The sequence below is a fragment of the Zootoca vivipara genome, chromosome 9 (genome assembly GCF_963506605.1).
Source record: "Zootoca vivipara chromosome 9, rZooViv1.1, whole genome shotgun sequence".
Lineage (NCBI taxonomy): Eukaryota > Metazoa > Chordata > Lepidosauria > Squamata > Lacertidae > Zootoca > Zootoca vivipara.
Window position 1 is genome coordinate 44,464,158 of NC_083284.1, and position 18,814 is coordinate 44,482,971.

At 39.0% G+C, this 18,814-nt stretch overlaps 1 protein-coding gene across 1 annotated transcript in view; it reads right to left on the reverse strand.

Moving 5' to 3' along the window:
- Positions 1-320: 320 nt before the first annotated feature.
- The window catches only part of SPOCK3 (SPARC (osteonectin), cwcv and kazal like domains proteoglycan 3), a 116,264-nt gene continuing 97,770 nt past the window's right edge, over positions 321-18,814 (reverse strand). The window contains exons 7-11 of the mRNA XM_035113977.2: positions 15,605-15,721; positions 6,251-6,472; positions 3,991-4,053; positions 2,801-2,938; positions 321-1,977 (exon numbers count right to left, since the gene is read on the reverse strand). Coding sequence (XP_034969868.1) covers positions 1,817-1,977; positions 2,801-2,938; positions 3,991-4,053; positions 6,251-6,472; positions 15,605-15,721 — 701 coding nt within the window. The 3' untranslated portion in view covers positions 321-1,816. The remainder of the gene's footprint in view (positions 1,978-2,800; positions 2,939-3,990; positions 4,054-6,250; positions 6,473-15,604; positions 15,722-18,814) is intronic.

Genomic DNA, 18,814 nt, shown 5'->3' on the forward strand with positions numbered 1-18,814 from the left:
CTATAGACCAAGACTACTGCTCCTCTTCACTTAAGAGTACTGCTCCTCTTCTGAGACAGGGGAGTTGGCTATGGCTTGTATGCATTCCATAGCAATAATGCTTTTGCTGAAATTACGGAACACTCTATGGATTGTTGCCCAAAATTGCTGCTTGGTGGCCTGCATTTCTCACCTAATTTGGGTATAGTTTTTTATTTGTCTCAAAAGAAAAATGTTGCCAAGGGTTTGAAGGCAGCTATACCCATAAGAATCATTAGAGCATTCAGGGTAAAAGTTGGTTACAAGAGTCTTTATTTTGCAACCTATACATTAACATAAAAAAGAAAACTGCAGTATACTTTAATGTTACATAAGATAATCATTAAATTTAGTTATTAAACCTATTGAAATTAAATGCAAAGAAGAAACCATTTTTTCTTGCAATTAACTGCAGATAAAAATCAGGGAAAACAGTTAACACACAGTTGAAATTAAACAACTGCTTGCATAATATTACACAGGTTCTTTCAATTTTATTATGGCACAAAGCCACAGGTCTGATATGAATGAAGGTAGTGGAGTTTTAGAACGTCTACACAATTAATTAACATGCTAACATAAATATAGTGATTAAAATAATTTTCTCTACAGTCAATTTTGAATGCAACCCTACTTAAGAATTATAATGAATTCTACATGGTAATTACATAACAATGGGCGGGGGGTGGGGGTGGGAAATAACGTATTTCTCCATTCCAGCAGCAGTACCTATATTGATATTAAATTTGGAATTTGGTAATGCTCGGCTATTGCCTAATAATCTTATATTGGTATGCATGCTATAAATCTTTCTATTTCTATTTTGCAAGGCACCTTACAATAACTCCTCTAAAAATTCGAACTAATAACAGAACAGGGCATGAATAAGGAGAGAGATGCAAAATTAGTTTGAGTTTGGAAACTAAAAAGTCACAGTTAGGGTTCAAAAGCATTTCTTAGGGCATGTGTCATTCTCCAATACAGTAATATAAAAACACACTCTTTATGCAACGTTTTCCCATTAAAATATGTTAAACTAAATTTTATGGTTAGAATACTATAGAAATAAAAGTAAAATCATCAGGCCGCCTGCACGCTTCACAAGCTTACATGATTTTGACATGAACAAGGAAGAAATAAAAGAACAAAAGGACAACAAAACTTGAGATTTGCAGAATCTATACTTTTCCTGGTTTACTGCATTTAAAATGTCATTTCAAGATGGTGGTAATTTCAGAGTCAAAAACATAACAGTTGCAAATACAAAGGAGGACTTGACATTTCTTCTATAGTCACAGTTTCTCCACTCCTCTGGTAAATTATAGGCTGGCGACAGGTTATTTCCTTAATCAAACTTTCCTTATTGTGCCCATGCAAAGAAGTCCACATGGCCTAAATCACTGCTAAAGTTTAAGTTGCCTTACTTATCACAGAGTGCCTGCTGGAAGCGGCCATACACACACATTTCCAAACAGAAGATGTCTTTTTCATGGAAGGTTTTAAGTTTGGTTGTCCTTATGATTATCTGCACATTTTTTTTTTTTTTTAGTAGCACACATATGTTTCTTTCTTCAGGCTAGACTCCAGTGTGTTTTCTTCTGCTCAACGGCATATAAAAACAACACATAATATAATGCTTTTCATTTAAACAAAGGAAGTCTATGACTCCAGCTTCAATATTTCAAATAATCATACAAAATATACATGTTGTTTTAGAATCCTTTTGACCTTCGAAGGTATAGGAATTTTCTGGGGCGTCATCTTGTAGAAAGAGACCATTTAGTCACAGCTATAAGCATCAAATATATCCTTCGTGGTCATCGTCATCATCGTCGTCCCCTGCATCCTCGTCATCATCTTCAATTTCATCTTCGTCATTCATCATATCGTCATCCTCATCATCCGTCCATTCATGGAAATCACCACTGGCAAAATCACCTGATGTTTCCAGATCAATAGCTAAAGGAGAATATAGCTGCATTACTTTGTGTCAAGTATTATTTAATGCTATTTTTTATAGGTAAGATAATTGTTTTCATAATTTTTTTGGGGGGTGGGTATATTTCTGGCCCATGGGAGTTCAGAACCCAACTACTCAAAGTGCTCCTGTCCCCTCCAGAGTCTTGCCAAGGCTGCATCCTAAAGTTGCTTTCATTGCAATTGACAATACTATTGTCTGACTCCAAGGCACAAGTTTAACCATCTACTGCAAAATGCATTTTGAAAAAGACTAGTAGTTTTAAAAACACTGTTAAGGAATATTGACAACTCAATATGGGAGATATATATTTTGTCATTAAATAAAAATACAAAATGGGCTTGTCAAAACTAATTTTAATTATTGCAAGAAACAAGCAGAAAATAACGGCTTCTAATTAAGAAACCAAAAAAAGTGTGAGATGATGTTTGAGTTCTGCTGTGTTTAATTACGTAATAGGCTTATAATTGTGAAGGTGTAGATCACAATCTAACGGGGGCGTGACTGATTCTGCACAACAGTCCTGTCTCAGCAAATACTTTACTTGGAAATTTGCCTAACCAACAGAAAAACTGGGCAGGAGGCAGCTATGAATGATGAGTTTTAATGCAGTTGCTTTAAAAGCAAGTATCACCCATGGATTAAGAAGGAATCAAATTCTCTATACCAAGGAAATCAGATAGCAGGGCATACTCTAGGTAGTAAATTCAGACCTCAAAGATTATCAGCTGCTTGGGGGGGCGGGCAGGCAACCTGACAAACTTTTCTCATCCAAACAACTGGAAATGGAATTATGTGATTTACCACAGTCTGCAGCTCCATGTGTTCTGGATCCTGTTACCTCATTGCCATATCTGTCCACGCACCAGCACTGTCCTGCACTTCCATGGCACTGAGTTGGCTTATAGTAACCATCTTCATCACATAAAGGTATATACTGCCCTGTGCAATACACAAAAACATTACCAGGAACGTGCAGTCACTCTTGCAGCATAAATGTCCTGACTTCAACCAAGCAATGCCTGAGTAGCTCAGTCTGTAGAGCACAAGATTCTTAATCTCTCAAGGTTATGGGTTCAAGCCCTACATTGGGCAAAATATTCCTGCATTGCAAGGACTATATTACCCTTACGCTTCCTTCCAACTCTACGATTCTATGAAACTTGTGAATATGCGTACAATTTTTCAGTTGTATCTCTTGTTTCATTCTCAGGTAAGTACTAATACTTTTAAAGGTTTCAATAAATATCAAAGCATATTTCCCAATTGCTTGCCATAAAAGGTTTCTCTGTTCTACCAGAAAAGGAATGTCTAGATTGTCCTTTCATTGTTCTACTGATACCTAATTCACATTATATTTTTCACATGTTTGAATAGTGCTAATATACTCTGCAAGGGAGGTATTTCATGTTGGTTGCCATGGAAGAGTAACAGTGGCAAAGCCTAACTGAATTCAAAAGTTCATGAGTTCCATGGGACTTACTGTCAGGTAAGTATGTACAGGATTGCTGCCCAATTCTACTAAAGTTTATTAAGTATAAGAATACAATTTATTTTAAACACTGTAACATATGCAACAAATTTGGAGATAAATTGCTTCAATTTAAAATATGAAATCTTTAACTCAGATTATAATTATGCAAACTTTTAGATTCAATGAACAATTATTCTCATAAGAGATTTGAAGGAAATATTAAACAGAACATTTAAAACCATATGTTATTTTACGACTGAATCATCTAACCCTTCTTTTCGTGGTAGGTTTTATAAAGTGTAAAAACTGACATTCTGGTACTGTAATAAAACATACGTAATATCTTGGAACTGATAAGGTAATAAAACTAAGTTTAATGGCTTTCAAAGACTTTATAAATTCTGTTACTGGAATTTAGTTTGGTCCATCATTTTAGGATTCATATTGATTTTCTGTTGCAGTTTCGCTAGAGTTATTTATGTAAGCAATAAAAGCTTCAAAAGAATGATCTATGACTTACCTAGGAGCTTCCTTCCCCCTTGCTGTTTCTGAATGTTGCTGAGCTCTGTCTGGCAAGGTGGGTCTAGAATGATGACATCAGATAAGTTAAACTTCAGTTGTGTGTGAGAATTTAGGAATGGCTTGCTCTGCTTACAATTTCACTTCAAATATAGGATTTAGAAATGGCTTACTCTCACTGACATTGTTATTATTAACAGATGTGATCTGGAAGCCAGTTCTTCTACAATGAGAATGTAAGAACAGTTTTGCTGTTTTAGAACAAACACATATCTAGCCCAGCATTCTGACTTCATCAGAGGTCTTCCTCCAGATACCTCTATGACACTTGTAAGCAAAGCATGATAGCGTCAGCAATCTTTCACAACTAACATCTGTTAAAAAGAAGATACATGGGATGGTATTAAAGTTTTACTGAAAGTAGATCCACTGAAATTAATGGACCTAAGTGAGTTATGTTTACAAGTTTAAGTGGGTCTGCTCTCTTTTAAAATTCATTGAATACCACCCTTCGCCTCTGACCTAGGCTGTTGATAATCACCATCTGATATCTCGTATTATATTCTTTAAGGCTATCGTAGTATTTTCTTTTTTAAAAAAACAGTCTGAAAACTGCCAGATGATGATGAACTGCAATAAACAGTTTGACCATAGTAAGTCTGCACTGGTTCCCTGTCTAGTTCCAGGTTTTTTTCCAGGCTATCTTAAGTAATGGAAATCATAAATTAAATATTGTGAAGTGTGAAATAATATTTTGTGAACATACTCTCACCATGAACCCTAGCATTATGGGGAGAAACATTTATCTTTATCCATCTAAGGTTTTCCCCCCCCCCCGCCCCATTATTAGCATCCTTGCACTTAGTAGATGGGGAAATATTTAAAATGTTTTAACTCTGTGCAATCTTGGCTTTAATGTCTATTCATCTGTTTAACTCTCAGCAGTCACTGATCAGCAGAATTCTACTAAAATAATATTGGATGAGTGAATCCTGAAACGATTTTATTTATTTATGCATGTGCATACATGTTTTTGCTTAATAACTATTATCTGGGTCACAAGCAGTAGAAAAGTCTCAAAATACAAGTACTTTAGAATGCTGTGTCTTTAGAGTAACTCTACAATGAAAGCGTATTTCACCAATCTGAATTTCCTTGAGCACAGTACAAGGATAAATACTTTCAAGTAATAAAATGAGTATTTTCGTTGTTCCTGAAAGGGGACAATGACAATAAAGATATCTTAAAAGTCCCGTTCATTTCAATAGAAGAGTTCAGCACACACTTAAATATTTTGCATTGAAATTGAAAAGTTCTTAATACTGGCTGGATTGAGCTGTGTGCGTGTGTGTTTTCAACAGCTGCATCACTTTCACTGATTTCCTCTATTGTCATAGCTTTGCTATTGAACTAAATTTAAGACTAAGTCTATGTTACTTTGATTTTGTTTTATTCTATACCAAGGTTACAATTGACTAAAATTGTGTTACTGCTTGTTTAGTCCAAACAATGCTGAAATGCTACTGATTGTTGCAAATTCTGCAGTTTTTAATGGAATACACAATCATAAAATCTGTTCAGTGTATGTATATATGTATATATATAGAACAATTTTTATGATTTTTTTAAAAATCTGTTGCAGAAGACTTCAAACATCAATAAACCTTTTGTGCATTAGTCATGCAAATGAGAGAATCAATACAGATTGAAATACAGACTGACTATTTATGCAGATCAATCTGTATTTACCCTTCATTTTCGATTTTGAATTTTACCTTGGGGGAAAATAGAAAGATAAACAAAATGCTTGAGTGGGTTATGGAGATTCTGTTTAGAAACTGCCTCCTTAGAAAGGGGTGACCGTGTGACAAGAAATATACCAATTCTATAGATAGTAAATTGAGAAACAAAGTATCAAACAGAAGCCAGAGAATCGGAAGACAAACCCAACTATTAGAAACAAATTTGCAGTAGGAAACAGGAGACAATGAAACTCTGTTGCATTATCACAACTCCTTTTATGGTTCTCTGGCTTCTGCCCACTGTAACTTTTCACAGCTCCTTAAAAAGTGGATTTCTCACAGAACCTCTTACTTTTCCATAACCTTTAATAAGATTTAATCTCTCTCTCTCTCTCTCTCTCTCTCTCTCTCTCTCTCTCTCTCTCTCTCACACACACACACACACACACACACACACACACACACAACAGACAACTAAGAGTTAAACATCAAGATTTTCAAGTTGTTCTAGCATTGTACCTTGCTGTCTCTGAAAGCAGTAGCACCATTCATTGTTAGATATCAAACTGTCTTTGTAAGTGTCACAAGAGTTGAAGAATGCCTTGGTGCACTGTTCATTCTTGTCAAGGTAAATGCTTCCAAGCTCTGACTGGTCCAATAGGAGGTCGTAGTTCGTATCAAGCCTGTTAAACATCCAGCCAAGAGAGTCCTTGCAAATCGGCAAAATGCTGGTATCAAATCCTAAGAGGCAGAAATACAACAAATTGAATGAGAGAAAGATTCAGCTAGCTCACAACTTGGCAAAGCCAAGGAAGTCATGGAAACATCTTTATCAGTCAAAAATAAATTCAGAGTGTGTGCTGATGACCAGCTTGTAAAAGTAACATGCAAACTGCATAAAAATAAGAGTATCTGCATCTATTACTTGACATAGCATTTAATCTCAAGACACTTGACAACATACGCTTGCTTGAAAATTCTAGCCATGCAATAGTGGGAAATAATTCTTGCACCCTGACTCCAGCAATGTTGACATCCATGAAATGAGAAGTAGCTGAGTAAGACTGGGCATGTACCCTGGAAGACTGGTATGGTTATATAAAATTGGTGAGAAAGGGAGACTAAAGTCCAGATAAAAACAGGGGAGCCTGGCACAAGGAACCATAAAGAAAGCATTGTGCTGCTACTTTGGCTTCCTACTTAGAAAGGTATGCCAATCTCCCTTCTTGCTCCCTCTCAAGCAAATCAGACTGAGGAGAGCTAGATTGGACTAAGCTGGCCTGGGTATTTTTTTTTTTTTTGGTGGGGGGAAGGTAGGGGATAAAAAAACATTGCTCTAAGTTGCAGCCCGCATTTCAGTCAAACAAACAAACAAACAAACCAAGAGATAGTCTACTCACAGGGCAGTCTGGAGCAGGTCGGGCACCCTGGCACTGAGATTGCTCCAGCGCCCCTGCCTACGCAGCGCCCCGCCTGGCTTCTGCCCGGCTTTACTGCGCAGCACCGCGCCACCGGGACCTTACCTAGAGCCGGCCCTGTCTACTCATCTACTCTCTCTCATCTAGCTTGGCCAAAGTATGATTCCCTACTTTGAACACAAAATGTTCTTGGCCTGAATTTTCTGTCACTAATGTGGGACCGGAGATCACTAATAAGATGCCAGGGGGGGGGGGGAGTCCTGTGTTAAAAGTACCAAGCAGGCAAATATTCTAGGTAATAGTTACAGGTAGGTAGCCATGTTGGTCTGCCGTAGTCGAAACAAAATAAAAAAATTCATTCCAGTAGCACCTTAGAGACCAACTAAGTTTGTCATTGGTCTCTAAGGTGCTACTGGAAGGGATTTTTTTTATTTTTTTATTCCAGGTAATGTTTATTATTATTATTATTATTCATAATATCAAGAAACTGAAATCATAGAGAACAAGATTTTCAAGCTGGGCTGTCACAAGCAAAGCAAGAATTATACATGCCGACACCTGACCATATCAAAAGCCAATTCATGCAAAGTTCCATGGATGTTTTCAGCATGCACTTGCTCCCTGTATGCACCACCAGTGCAGCTTGTACCTCAAGTTAAGAACTTAATTCGTTCCGGAGGTCCGTTCTTAACCTGAAACTGTTCTTAACCTGAGGTACCACTTTAGCTAATGGGGCCTCCCGCTGCCACCGTTGGAATTTCTGTTTGTTCTTAACTTGAGGTACTATTTCTGGGTTTGCGGAGTCTGTAACCTGAAGCGTCTGTAACCTGAGTTACCACTGTACAGCTATTACATGGCAAAATCCTAAAAAGATTCATCCTTGTAAACAGAAAGATGTGAAGAACTAAAATCCTGTAATGGCTGGGAACTAAAGATAGAAACTTCAAAAATGCTGTAGAAAATCAAGCAAAAGGCACAAATGGCCCAAAGCTTTCCCTTAAGGAGAGAAGGGAATTTTGTCACCTTCAGTTTTAATCTCACATCCAGTGCCCATATTGTCTACCAAGCACCCATCACAATAGGAAGGGGAATGCTGAGAAGATATTCATACAAAACTGCAGCAAAACGCAACTGCTTAATATACATCAGCCGAGTATTTAAATACAGTATAAAGAGGTATAAAACTTAAAATGTTGTTTGGATGCAAAGTTATTAACTCTCAAATACTCTTACTGAATGCTGTTCCTGTAGAAACAAAATTGAGACTACTGAAGTAAGAGGCTGTGGCTAGCTGAATAAATACCAATGGCCTATATGGGACTGCAAGCCAGAACACAATATGGATTGACCTAATTAACACTGAACTCAGACCCAATTACATCTGCTTAAGCCAGTGATGGGCAACCTTTTGAGCTTGGTGTGTCAAAATTTGCCAAAAAACCGAGCATAACTCGGGTGGTGTGTCACTTTGAGGAAAAAACCATAATTTCACGATATTTATAGTTTAAATAACAAAAATGTATAATTGTAATATATAACTGTATTTAATAAACCAAAAACTAATTATTTAACCAAACCAAACCAAAAACCCCTTATTTATCACAAAGTGCCCAGAGTTGTTGAGCTTTTTGGGGGGAGCTGCTGACCAAAGTTTTGGAGGTTTTTTTTGGGGGGGTGCAAAAGTTGCTTTGCTTTGGGGGGGATGCCCCAAAGCTGCTGCACTTTTTTGGGGGGGGAAAGAGAACAGAAATAAATGAAGAATAATACCTTCACTGGAACTAACACGCAGCACCGACATAGTCTGCCGAAGCGCCAAAAAAACCCAACACAGAACGGGTTAAAAAACGAACGCTGTTACACCCAATCATCGTCTGCCAAAGCGCCAGAAAAACAGCACAGAAAGGGTTAAAGAACCAATCTCTGGCTACCAGCAACAGCAGCAACAACAAAAAAGGATCCGGGTTTTAACAGCGGTAGCGCAGTGAGGGCTCTGCGTGTCATGTCTGACACACGTGTCATAGGTTCGCCATCACTGGCTTAAGCGAACCAACTTGCAACATACTTTTGAAGTAAAGCATGGTAACTTGGCTCAATATTTATTAAAAGTGTCTACAGATCATTTCCTATCATCTCTTGTTAAAATATACCAAAGTCACATATTTTTGACCATGCTGAGAAGGATCTGTACACAGCCTAGACGAGGTACTGTGGGATGCAGTGACTGGAGATAGTGAAAGGAAATTGAGAATTCCTGGCCATGCCTGAAGACATCAAACACACAAAAATATACATTATCTGCTGCATGATCTCTTAGGAAAGAGTTATATTGACCTCTGTTTTCAAATGCTTTCCCATTTTCAGAATAAAATAACTGCCAGATAGACTTGCTAGCAACAAGAAGAAATTATTTGTGGTTTCAAATCCTGAAAAATCTTCACCAAAAAATTATGTTATTTATTGTTTAGGTTGGCGGAAATGTTTAGAAGTTACCTATCTTCGGTATGCCCTCTTCTGTTTGAGGAACTGCTTAGGGTCAAAAGACAACTTACCTTACTCCCCCCCTCCTCTAAAATGTGGCTTAAACGAGCCAGTTTTATTTCAAAGAAAAAATCTGAGGTGTGCCAGTTGCCTGCTAGAAATTTCTCCTCTTAGCTACTATTTGTGTGAAGGTGGTGTTTATTGTAAAAAAGCTACTTCTGGAGCAAATAGCAGCCAGTGAAATGTAAACCTGGTCTGAAATATGGCCTCTGGTCCAATTGCTGGTACTTTGAACCAAACAAAACCATTCCGTATTACTTTATTGTGCTCCTCCGATAAAATAACCCTTTCCAAAGTAACAATTCCATACTCTCATTCAGTTTTCTGATAGCCACACTCCCTACCATGCACATATAATGATGTTTTCAACCAATAGCACAAAAAAGGCAGTAAATCCCTTGCCACATATGAACCGTAGGGAAGGGAAATGTGGTCTTTCAACAACTCTCGGCATCCTTAAGGAACTATAGTTCCCATAATAATATGGTACTGTTTTAAATGCACAGTGCAGACAGGGCCAGGTGTGGGCAACAGCTGTAGTTATGGGAGGAAAGGGTTGTTGTCTTCATACGTTGCAGAGCTGAGCTGTGGTATGTAAACCCAGTTGAGCCAGAGGTCTCTGAAATTAAACCCAGCCAATGACAGTGTGCAGCTGGAAGTGGCAGGTGATGATCACCTCCCCCACATGTGGCGGATTCAGTTGTTGGTCTTTTTCACCCACACTACAGGGCACTAAATGGACAGTTTTATTTATTTATTATTGAATCAATATCTTGCCTTTCCTCCAAGGAGCTCAGCCTGGCACAAATGGCTCTTCCCCTCTCCTTGCTCTCCTTACAACAGCCCTGTGAGACAGATTCGGCTGAGATGTGGTGATCGGCCCAAGGTAACTCAGTAAGCTTCCTGGCTCATGGGGTGGGTGGGATTTGAACCCAGTTTTCTGGGTCCTAGTATGATGTTCTAATCACTACGCCACATAGAAATGCAGGCAGCTGCCTTATATTGAGGTCACTGGCCCACATAGCTGAGTGTTGCCTACACCTGGAATAGGTAGACTTGAAATGTATAGGATCTACTCCCCATTTTCCAATACTTCCCTGAAGTCCACCAGCAAGATCTATGTGTAAAACAGTGAGAAGACTTGTATCTCAGCCTAGAACTGATCTCGTAGTCCTTTTACACAAAAAAATCCATTTCCGGTTTTCCCTTCAGGTTTCTTTATGTCAGCAGCTTAATTTGGAGCTGCTGCTATTGTTAAACATCTGAGAGTCAGAAATCCTTGGTGGTCTTCTGCAAATGTGAAAGTTTATTCATAGTCAGGGAGGAGGAGGCAACAGTTCAGACTTTCTGCCCCTATGGCAAAATTTGTCGATCTGGTAGGCTACTTTAGTCACATCATCTCTTCCACTTGCCTAACTTTTTTTCTCTCTTTTTTGCACTAGGTTGCACCGGATAAGTCTCTCTCCCCCCCCTTCACACTGGGCTACTGACCATTTGAGACAATTCGGAGAATATATGCCTTTCACATTATGTTGTTCAGGCAAATTTAACAACCAGCACACACAGAAGCAGGGAGGAGTTGCGAATATGATTAGAAGTCTGCTTTACCCCTCTGGAAAGAACCTTGACCAACCAGATTTAAAACAGAAATGTTTTTGTCAACTATTAAACTGCTAATTTGGGTTCTCCCTGCCCACTCCTGCACAGATGAATATTCTTTCATTTGGCTTAGGTTGCACCACTTGGCTATTTACTAACTTGGCACACATACAGGGTCATTAAAAGCTTTTCCTCCTTCCAGGAAACCCGCCATTGGGCTGAGTTCCAAAGGAAGTACTGAATTCCACACATCGCCATAAATGTCTTTTGCACTTCACAGTGCTTGGCATTTCCTCCACTAGGAATTCACCAGCGAAACCTTATAAGAAAAAGAATGTATATCGGCAAATATGTTTGTTTTCTCTCTGGGGATAAATGTTGAATCCTGAGTGTTTCAAAATACATGTTTGACAAATAAAGCTGTGCCAACTTTACTCTCCTTCCTTTGGCATGCGAATAAGGAGGAAGCTAAAATAAGTCGGGTAATTCCATGAAAATCTCAACCTGCAGACTCCTTTTTTCATTTTCACATATAGTAAACATTCTCTATATCATTTTAAAGACAATTTCCCAAAGTTTCGTTATCTGCCGACAGTTCTTCAAAATGACATTTTACACATGTGTGAAACAACCAGAAGCATGACATGTAAAATGACTCAGAATTTCTCTATTTTCTTTTTCTAAAGTTCAGTAAAAGACCTCTGACTTGTGTTGGAACACTTTATGGGACTGATGTAGCAAGTATGCCAGAGGCACCATGATTTTATTTATGGTGAAGATATAAACCTCCAAAAAAAATAAAGTACACATGTTCAGATTTATGGAAAGCTTTAACAATACATAGGAGCTTCATTTGTTGTCAGACTCCTAAGGGAGAGCAAAGCAGGGGAAGAGGATTAAGTACCGATTACTTCTATGCTGCAGTTGATGAACTGAGACACAGAAATTAGGTGCAAGATGAACCTTTATGCCCTGATCCCATCTGGAGACATGACATATAGTTAGGCACATGAGCTACAAAGTCCCTGGTTCATCTCTCAACTCAGCTGGATAATACTAGGTAATTTAGACAGGCCACTTTTCTGATGGCCACTGGGATGCTAGCCTACACAACAGGGTTTCAGCAATATAGTATCACAAAGGAACAGGTTTGAGTTCCCTAAACCTTACAATAGAAATGCTACTTATTTATTAAATTGCACCCTACCCTTCCTCATAATGGAGCCCAGTGTGGCAGATAAGTGATAATGTCATTAAAAAAATCTGAAAAACAGCACAGCTGAAGGCTGGGAAAGATCTCAACTTAAAAGACTTTTTGAAAGAGGAAGGTTTTCGGTAGGCACTAAAAATACAACAGAAAGTGTGTGTGACTAATATTCAAGGGCAGCTCTAAAAGGTAGGTCTAAACAGAGGTCCTGATAAGATGGTACCTGTATCTGCAGGAGTCCCTCACCTACAGAGCACAGTAATGAACTGAGGGTGTATGGGGTGAGGTGATCTGGTAATGTATACTAACAAGGGAGTCACCAATGCAGCTTAAAAGGCCACCATAAGAAAAATTAAAGAACCCTTTAATGAGGGTGAAAGAGGAGAGCGCAAAATATGGTCTGAAGCTTAACATAAAAAAAACTAAGATCATGGCCACTGGTCCCATCACCTCCTGGCAAATAGAAGGGGAAGAAATGGAAGCAGTGAGAGATTTTACTTTCTTGGGTTCCATGACCACTGCAGATGGTGACAGCAGTCACAAAATTAAAAGACGCCTGCTTCTTGGGAGAAAAGCAATGGCAAACCTAGATAGCATCTTAAAAAGCAGAGACATCACCTTGCCAACTAATGTCCATATAGTTAAAACTATGGTTTTCCCAGTAGTGATGTATGGAAGTGAGAGCTGGACCATAAAGAAGGCTGATCGCTGAAGAATTGATGCTTTTGAATTATGGTGCTGGAGGAGACTCTTGAGAGTCCCATGGACTGCAAGAAGATCAAACCTATCCATTCTGAAGGAAATCAGCCCTGAGTGCTCACTGGAAGGACAGATCCTGAAGCTGAGGCTCCAATACTTTGGCCACCTCATGAGAAGAGAAGACTCCCTAGGAAAAGACCCTGATGTTGGGAAAGATTGAGGGCACAAGGAGAAGGGGATGCCAGAGGACAAGATGGTTGGATAGTGTTCTTGAAGCCACCAACATGAGTCTGACCAAACTGCGGGAAGCAGTGGAAGACAGGAGTGCCTGGCGTGCTATGGTCCATGGGGTCACGAAGAGTTGGACAAAACAACAAGAAAAATCAAAATATGGAAGCTGCTTGTAGGACACCATATTTAGTCCTGGTGATATTTACCATGTGATTGCAATTGGACAAAAGGGAGCTGCAAGGACTGGGTTGGAAGCTACTGTACTTCACACAAACATTTTGCCACATGGTGCAGTGCTACACTGAGTGATAATGCTACTACACTCAAAGTTAGGTGAAGGAGTGGCATGCTTTATGAAATTTGCATTTTACTAACATTCCTCTACAGTGGTACCTCTTAATTCATTCCGGAGGTCTGTTCTTAACCTGAAACTGTTCTTAACCTGAAGCACCACTTTAGCTAATGGGGCCTCCTGCTGCCGCCACGCCGCCAGAGCACGATTTCTGTTCTCATCCTGAAGCAAAGTTCTTAACCTGAGGTACTATTTCTGGGTTAGCAGAGTCTGTAACCTGAAGCGTTTGTAACCCAAGGTAACACTGTATATGCATTTTGTTTCACATGGAATCCATTTTAAATGTTGGTGTTTGACACATTATTCCAGAAATGAACTGTAAGAATATTCCTTGTAAAATTACGAGGAACACAACAGTAATTTAAAAATGTAAGCATTCCTAGTTTATATTTCTTTCAATGCATCAAAAATATTTAGCATTTTAAGTATATTTTACAGAGTGGGCCCTGGTTATTCCAGCACTATACCTCACCATTTACCCATAACAAACTGTGGTTGTAAAGAAGCTAGGCCGAGAGAGACCATGAAGAGTATTATCAAATGTTTTCTTTCTGGTCCCTACAGAAGAATCTTAAACCTGGATTGTGTGTGCACAAGTCTCTGTTTTCTTGATTACAACTGATGTTTAAGCTTGTTTTGTTTACATTTTGCATTGACTGGCTTGTGCGCCAACTCTACTGTAAATCTTTAGAATGTAGAAGTATGTAGCAGCCCAGCTTTCACATCCTGTACCACTCTATTTATTGTAGAGAAACGAATCTACATAAATACAGATCCATCTTTATTTCATTTTTACTATTTGCTATTATTGCTTCAGCATGAGTAATCACACAGAGAAATAACATTTTCAGTTAAGTAACACAATAGGATTTCTTAGTAATGCAAATTTGCAGAAGGTAGAAGACCTAATAAAACAAAAACGTACAAAAAATTTCCCGCACATCTAAAAAATGTTAATAGTGAAGGTATCAAGGTAGGCAGTCAGCAGCAGGCAAGCTCTATTAAACAAGACATGAGAGAAATTCACAGAGTTGGCCTGTTGTGTTAATGAAGGGTCCAAGTTCAGCGCTTACAAAATCTAATTTGCCTTGACTCCTCAGTGGGAAACCACTCTCAAAATGTATCACTGCATATAATAATTGCTGTTTTTAAACAAATCCTACCAGTAATTACATAACCTGATATTCCACTTGTTTTTGATGCAACAGCAACAAAATCTTTTAAAGTTTCAAAGGATTTGCCCTGTTAATAGTTCATCACTATTCACTTGTTGGGTCGGTTCCCCCCCCCCCTTTGAAGCTTGATCATTCATACACTATTCCATTCATACAATGGGCTTGTCAGTATCCTCCTTTGCGTAATTGTAGAAACATTCACTAATGGTTATGGGCTACCATGCTGCAGTGAGTGTATATCTGCCACTCAGCTCAAGAGAAGCACTTACTTTTTTATCCTCTCCTTTCAAGGCAACTAATCATCAGCCTGTATCGAACCATTTCTTAGAACTGCATACCTGGCTGAACAATAGACTTGTGAATGACAACCCACACAAAACTCACTAGCTTGTTCTGAACTAAGTGATCGTTTGAAGAAAGCCTGGAGAGATTGTTGCACATCAATACAAAGCCTTGGCTCGATTTTCTGGAGGGCACCACAGCTGCAGAAAAAATTAACTTGTGGAAGGCATGTTTATGTTTCTGAAGCAAGTGGTTATAAGCTCAGTTTGAGACTCACTGGAAAAATAACACTGATGTGTTTTTTTATTTAAAAACCCCCAGAAACTTAACATGCATTCTTTCAAAGAGATATCAAAAGATGCAACTGCTTACTACTTCTTTCGGGTCTTTGTACAATTCTAGTCCTCTTCTGAATTCCGCTTTCATGAAGAGCCTTGAACCAATCTCGCAATCTGTTTGCAACTTCTCTGAACTCCAGGTCACTGCACACTGAAAAACAAAATGAAAAGCTTTTTAAATTTCCTTGGCTGCATATAAATTCAATCTTTCATGTTGTTGTAAACAAATGAAAACTAACAGATAACACTTTCTTTATGAGTTATTTTCTCTTTCAATATTGTTTACAACCCTCAGTATTTTAAAGATACAATTTACATCCTGCTTTTGAAAAAATGTCTTATGTATTGTTCTTCATAAGTGTAAGGGGGAGAGAGTATAGAGAACCTCCCCCTATCATCAGGAGCAGCTCCTCCCCAAGCAGCCATGGAAGCGCAGGGTCTGAAGGAGCTAGTCAGGAAGCAGAGAGGGAGAGCCAGGGCTCCGGCAGCAGGGAAGAGCCCCTGCTCCACAGGCGGGAAGAGAGAGAGAGAGACGGAAAGGGGGGAGAGGGAAAAGACGGAGCGTAGACCCTTTCACCCGGCACCGGAATTAAGGATGAGGAGAAAAGGGAGGAGATTTGCTGTCCCCAGGCTCTTATGTTGGTCCAAGGGGCGAAAAGGGGCAGTGCCGGATTCTGACACGGAATAGCGGACATGAAACCGACAGCTCATCACACTGTAAATAATGTGCACCAATAAAGACTCTGAAAGACAAGTTGGGGGAGAGTCGTTACTCAGGAGTAGCCGTAATAACCTCTGACAATAAGTAAAACTATTCTCAATTTCCCTACTGGTAGGAATACCTGTGACCCTCTCTCCCTACGTTGTGGTATATCCTGTGTTCTATTGTAGAATAAGAGGTCTCATTATTCTTATTCTTCAGTAAGCATGTGGGGCATTTTTCTGGATGTGTATCTGTGCACTTTAGAAATAATATGAAGAAATGGGACAAATTTCTACTCAAAATCTATTGGAACCTTCAGTTTGCTGGAAGAAATTTCCAACTGGCTTGTAATTAAAAAATAATTTACTTCAATCTTTTAGCAGATCCCAGCTACCAAGGACAACGGTTTAGTTTGGCTTGAGTTGTTGGGAGCATATACAGGCCTGCTGCATTTCCTCCAAGAAAATCAAACCCATCAAGAGCTCATTGAGTGCACAGCCAATCCAGGCCCTAACAAGAGAAATGAGAACGGGCTTGGTTTAGGAAGAGTAGCTGTGCTACTTTCTGCCAATTCCATGGGACCCCATTACTTGTTTGGGGTGCCAGTTTGGCTGGAAGATCAGCTGAGCCTTGGGTCCAAAGTGAACTGTGAGAAACTGTGTTGGAATGTCCAAAGCAGTAGGCTACAGATTGGTGGCTGGGCAGAAGCCTATGCAACTGGTACAGCTTAAGGATAGAAGGTATGAATGTTTGGAGTCCTGGCACTCAAAGGGAGCTACAGCATTGCACATAAGAGATTACAATCTGCTCCCCATGGCGTAAGTACAACAATGCAGATCGCTAACCCCCCCATGATAGCAGTTCAATTAAGCTCTTGGGTTGTACTGCTGCCAGAACACCAGATCAAGGTTGCAGTGTTACCAAGGATTTAATCTAACCAGCTAGCTAAAATTTGGGCATAAATCGCACCATTTATCTATCTCTCTAAAATGAAATATCTTTTTTCCCCATGAAGGCGTGCTGCTACTATTATACACGACATATTGGCCTGCATTGATTTAAAATAGGTCAAGATGAGGTAATTCAGACTATTATTTCACCCAATAGGTTGGCAGATGAATCTTTAATGACAAAAGACAGACAGTAAAGGTTGTGGAAGGTTAGACAGTAATCAAAAAAATGCATATTAAATCAGATGAATCCACTCAGGAACCTGCCAAGAAGTGCTTTTCCCTTTGTCTAATACTACTACAGGCGCTCTTGCTCTTACAATCAATTCTAGCAGCCATTAAAAGAATTAGTATGGATAAATGAAGTCTCTAGCTCAAAGGTTATTTTGTTCTATCATCTTAAAGTGCTAGAAGCTGACTTGGTTTACAAAAATCAGCATATTTAACTATGGATAAATGAATGAATTTAAAGTCCCCTTCATACATGTTTCATAAATAACTTTCATAATATATAAATGCAAAGAGAAACCAAGTGCTGAATTTGTTTTCACATAAAGTAAATGCTACAATTTGTGGAGTTGGCATTTGAATATAATTTACTGATTGGAAGTAGAGTTTCTGGAAATGCTAATCAGCATATTTTCCTTCACCGCTTTAATTTTCAGTGCAGAAGCTAATTGTATCCTTTGATACAATTGAATCAAAAGAGCAGGAATGAAAAATATATTAAGGTTTTATGCTAAAATATGCATCTAACAACACACAAAAAGGGGTTGTCTAAGCCAGAATCTGGGCAAACCTGCTGCTAATTAAGTGGTAATTGTATTTGTGCTCTACACTGCACCATTTCTGTTAGACAATAGCAAATAACAAGGGGAGAACGTTACGAAATTTTCTCCAGTAAATGACTTTCAAGTTGGAAGACTAACAAATCATTTTTAAGATGAAAATGGAGTCTTGGTGACTGTAATCCACAGAAAGGCAAGAACGAATTAACCAAGAACCCCTGAATGAGTTCAGAACTTGAACATTGAAGGGACGCGGGTGGCGCTATGGGTTAAACCACAGAGCCTAGGGCAGAAGGTTTTCCCGCGACGGGTGAGCTCCCGTTGCTTAGTCCCAGCTCCTGTCAACCTAGCAGTTCGAAAGCACGTCAAAGTGCAAGTAGATAAATAGGTACTGCTCCAAGCGGGCCAACCAAAGTTGTTGAGCTTTTTTTGGATTGAACTTCAGCTTTTATTTTTTAGGATTTGACCCCAATAAATAAACTGCCACAGGGGCTGGTAAAACCGGCCTGGGGGCCGAATTAGGCCCCCAAAACAGACTTTGGACATGCCTGCTTTAAATAATTTCTGTCAGTTGCTCCCAATGTTATTTTGTACCCATGATAAGCCTCAGGCTAGTCCTGTATGTTTACAGTTTGTTTTTAATCCCCAGTTTCTGTTCCTGTACTAGTCAGTAACATCTCTCTAGTGTTAAACAGTACACTCTGCTTGATCCATCTTTTCATTATGACCAATGACCAGTATCTCTTCTCAACCTTCTTGTTACCCTCAGATTCCTAACTATCCACCCACTCCCCTGTTCATTA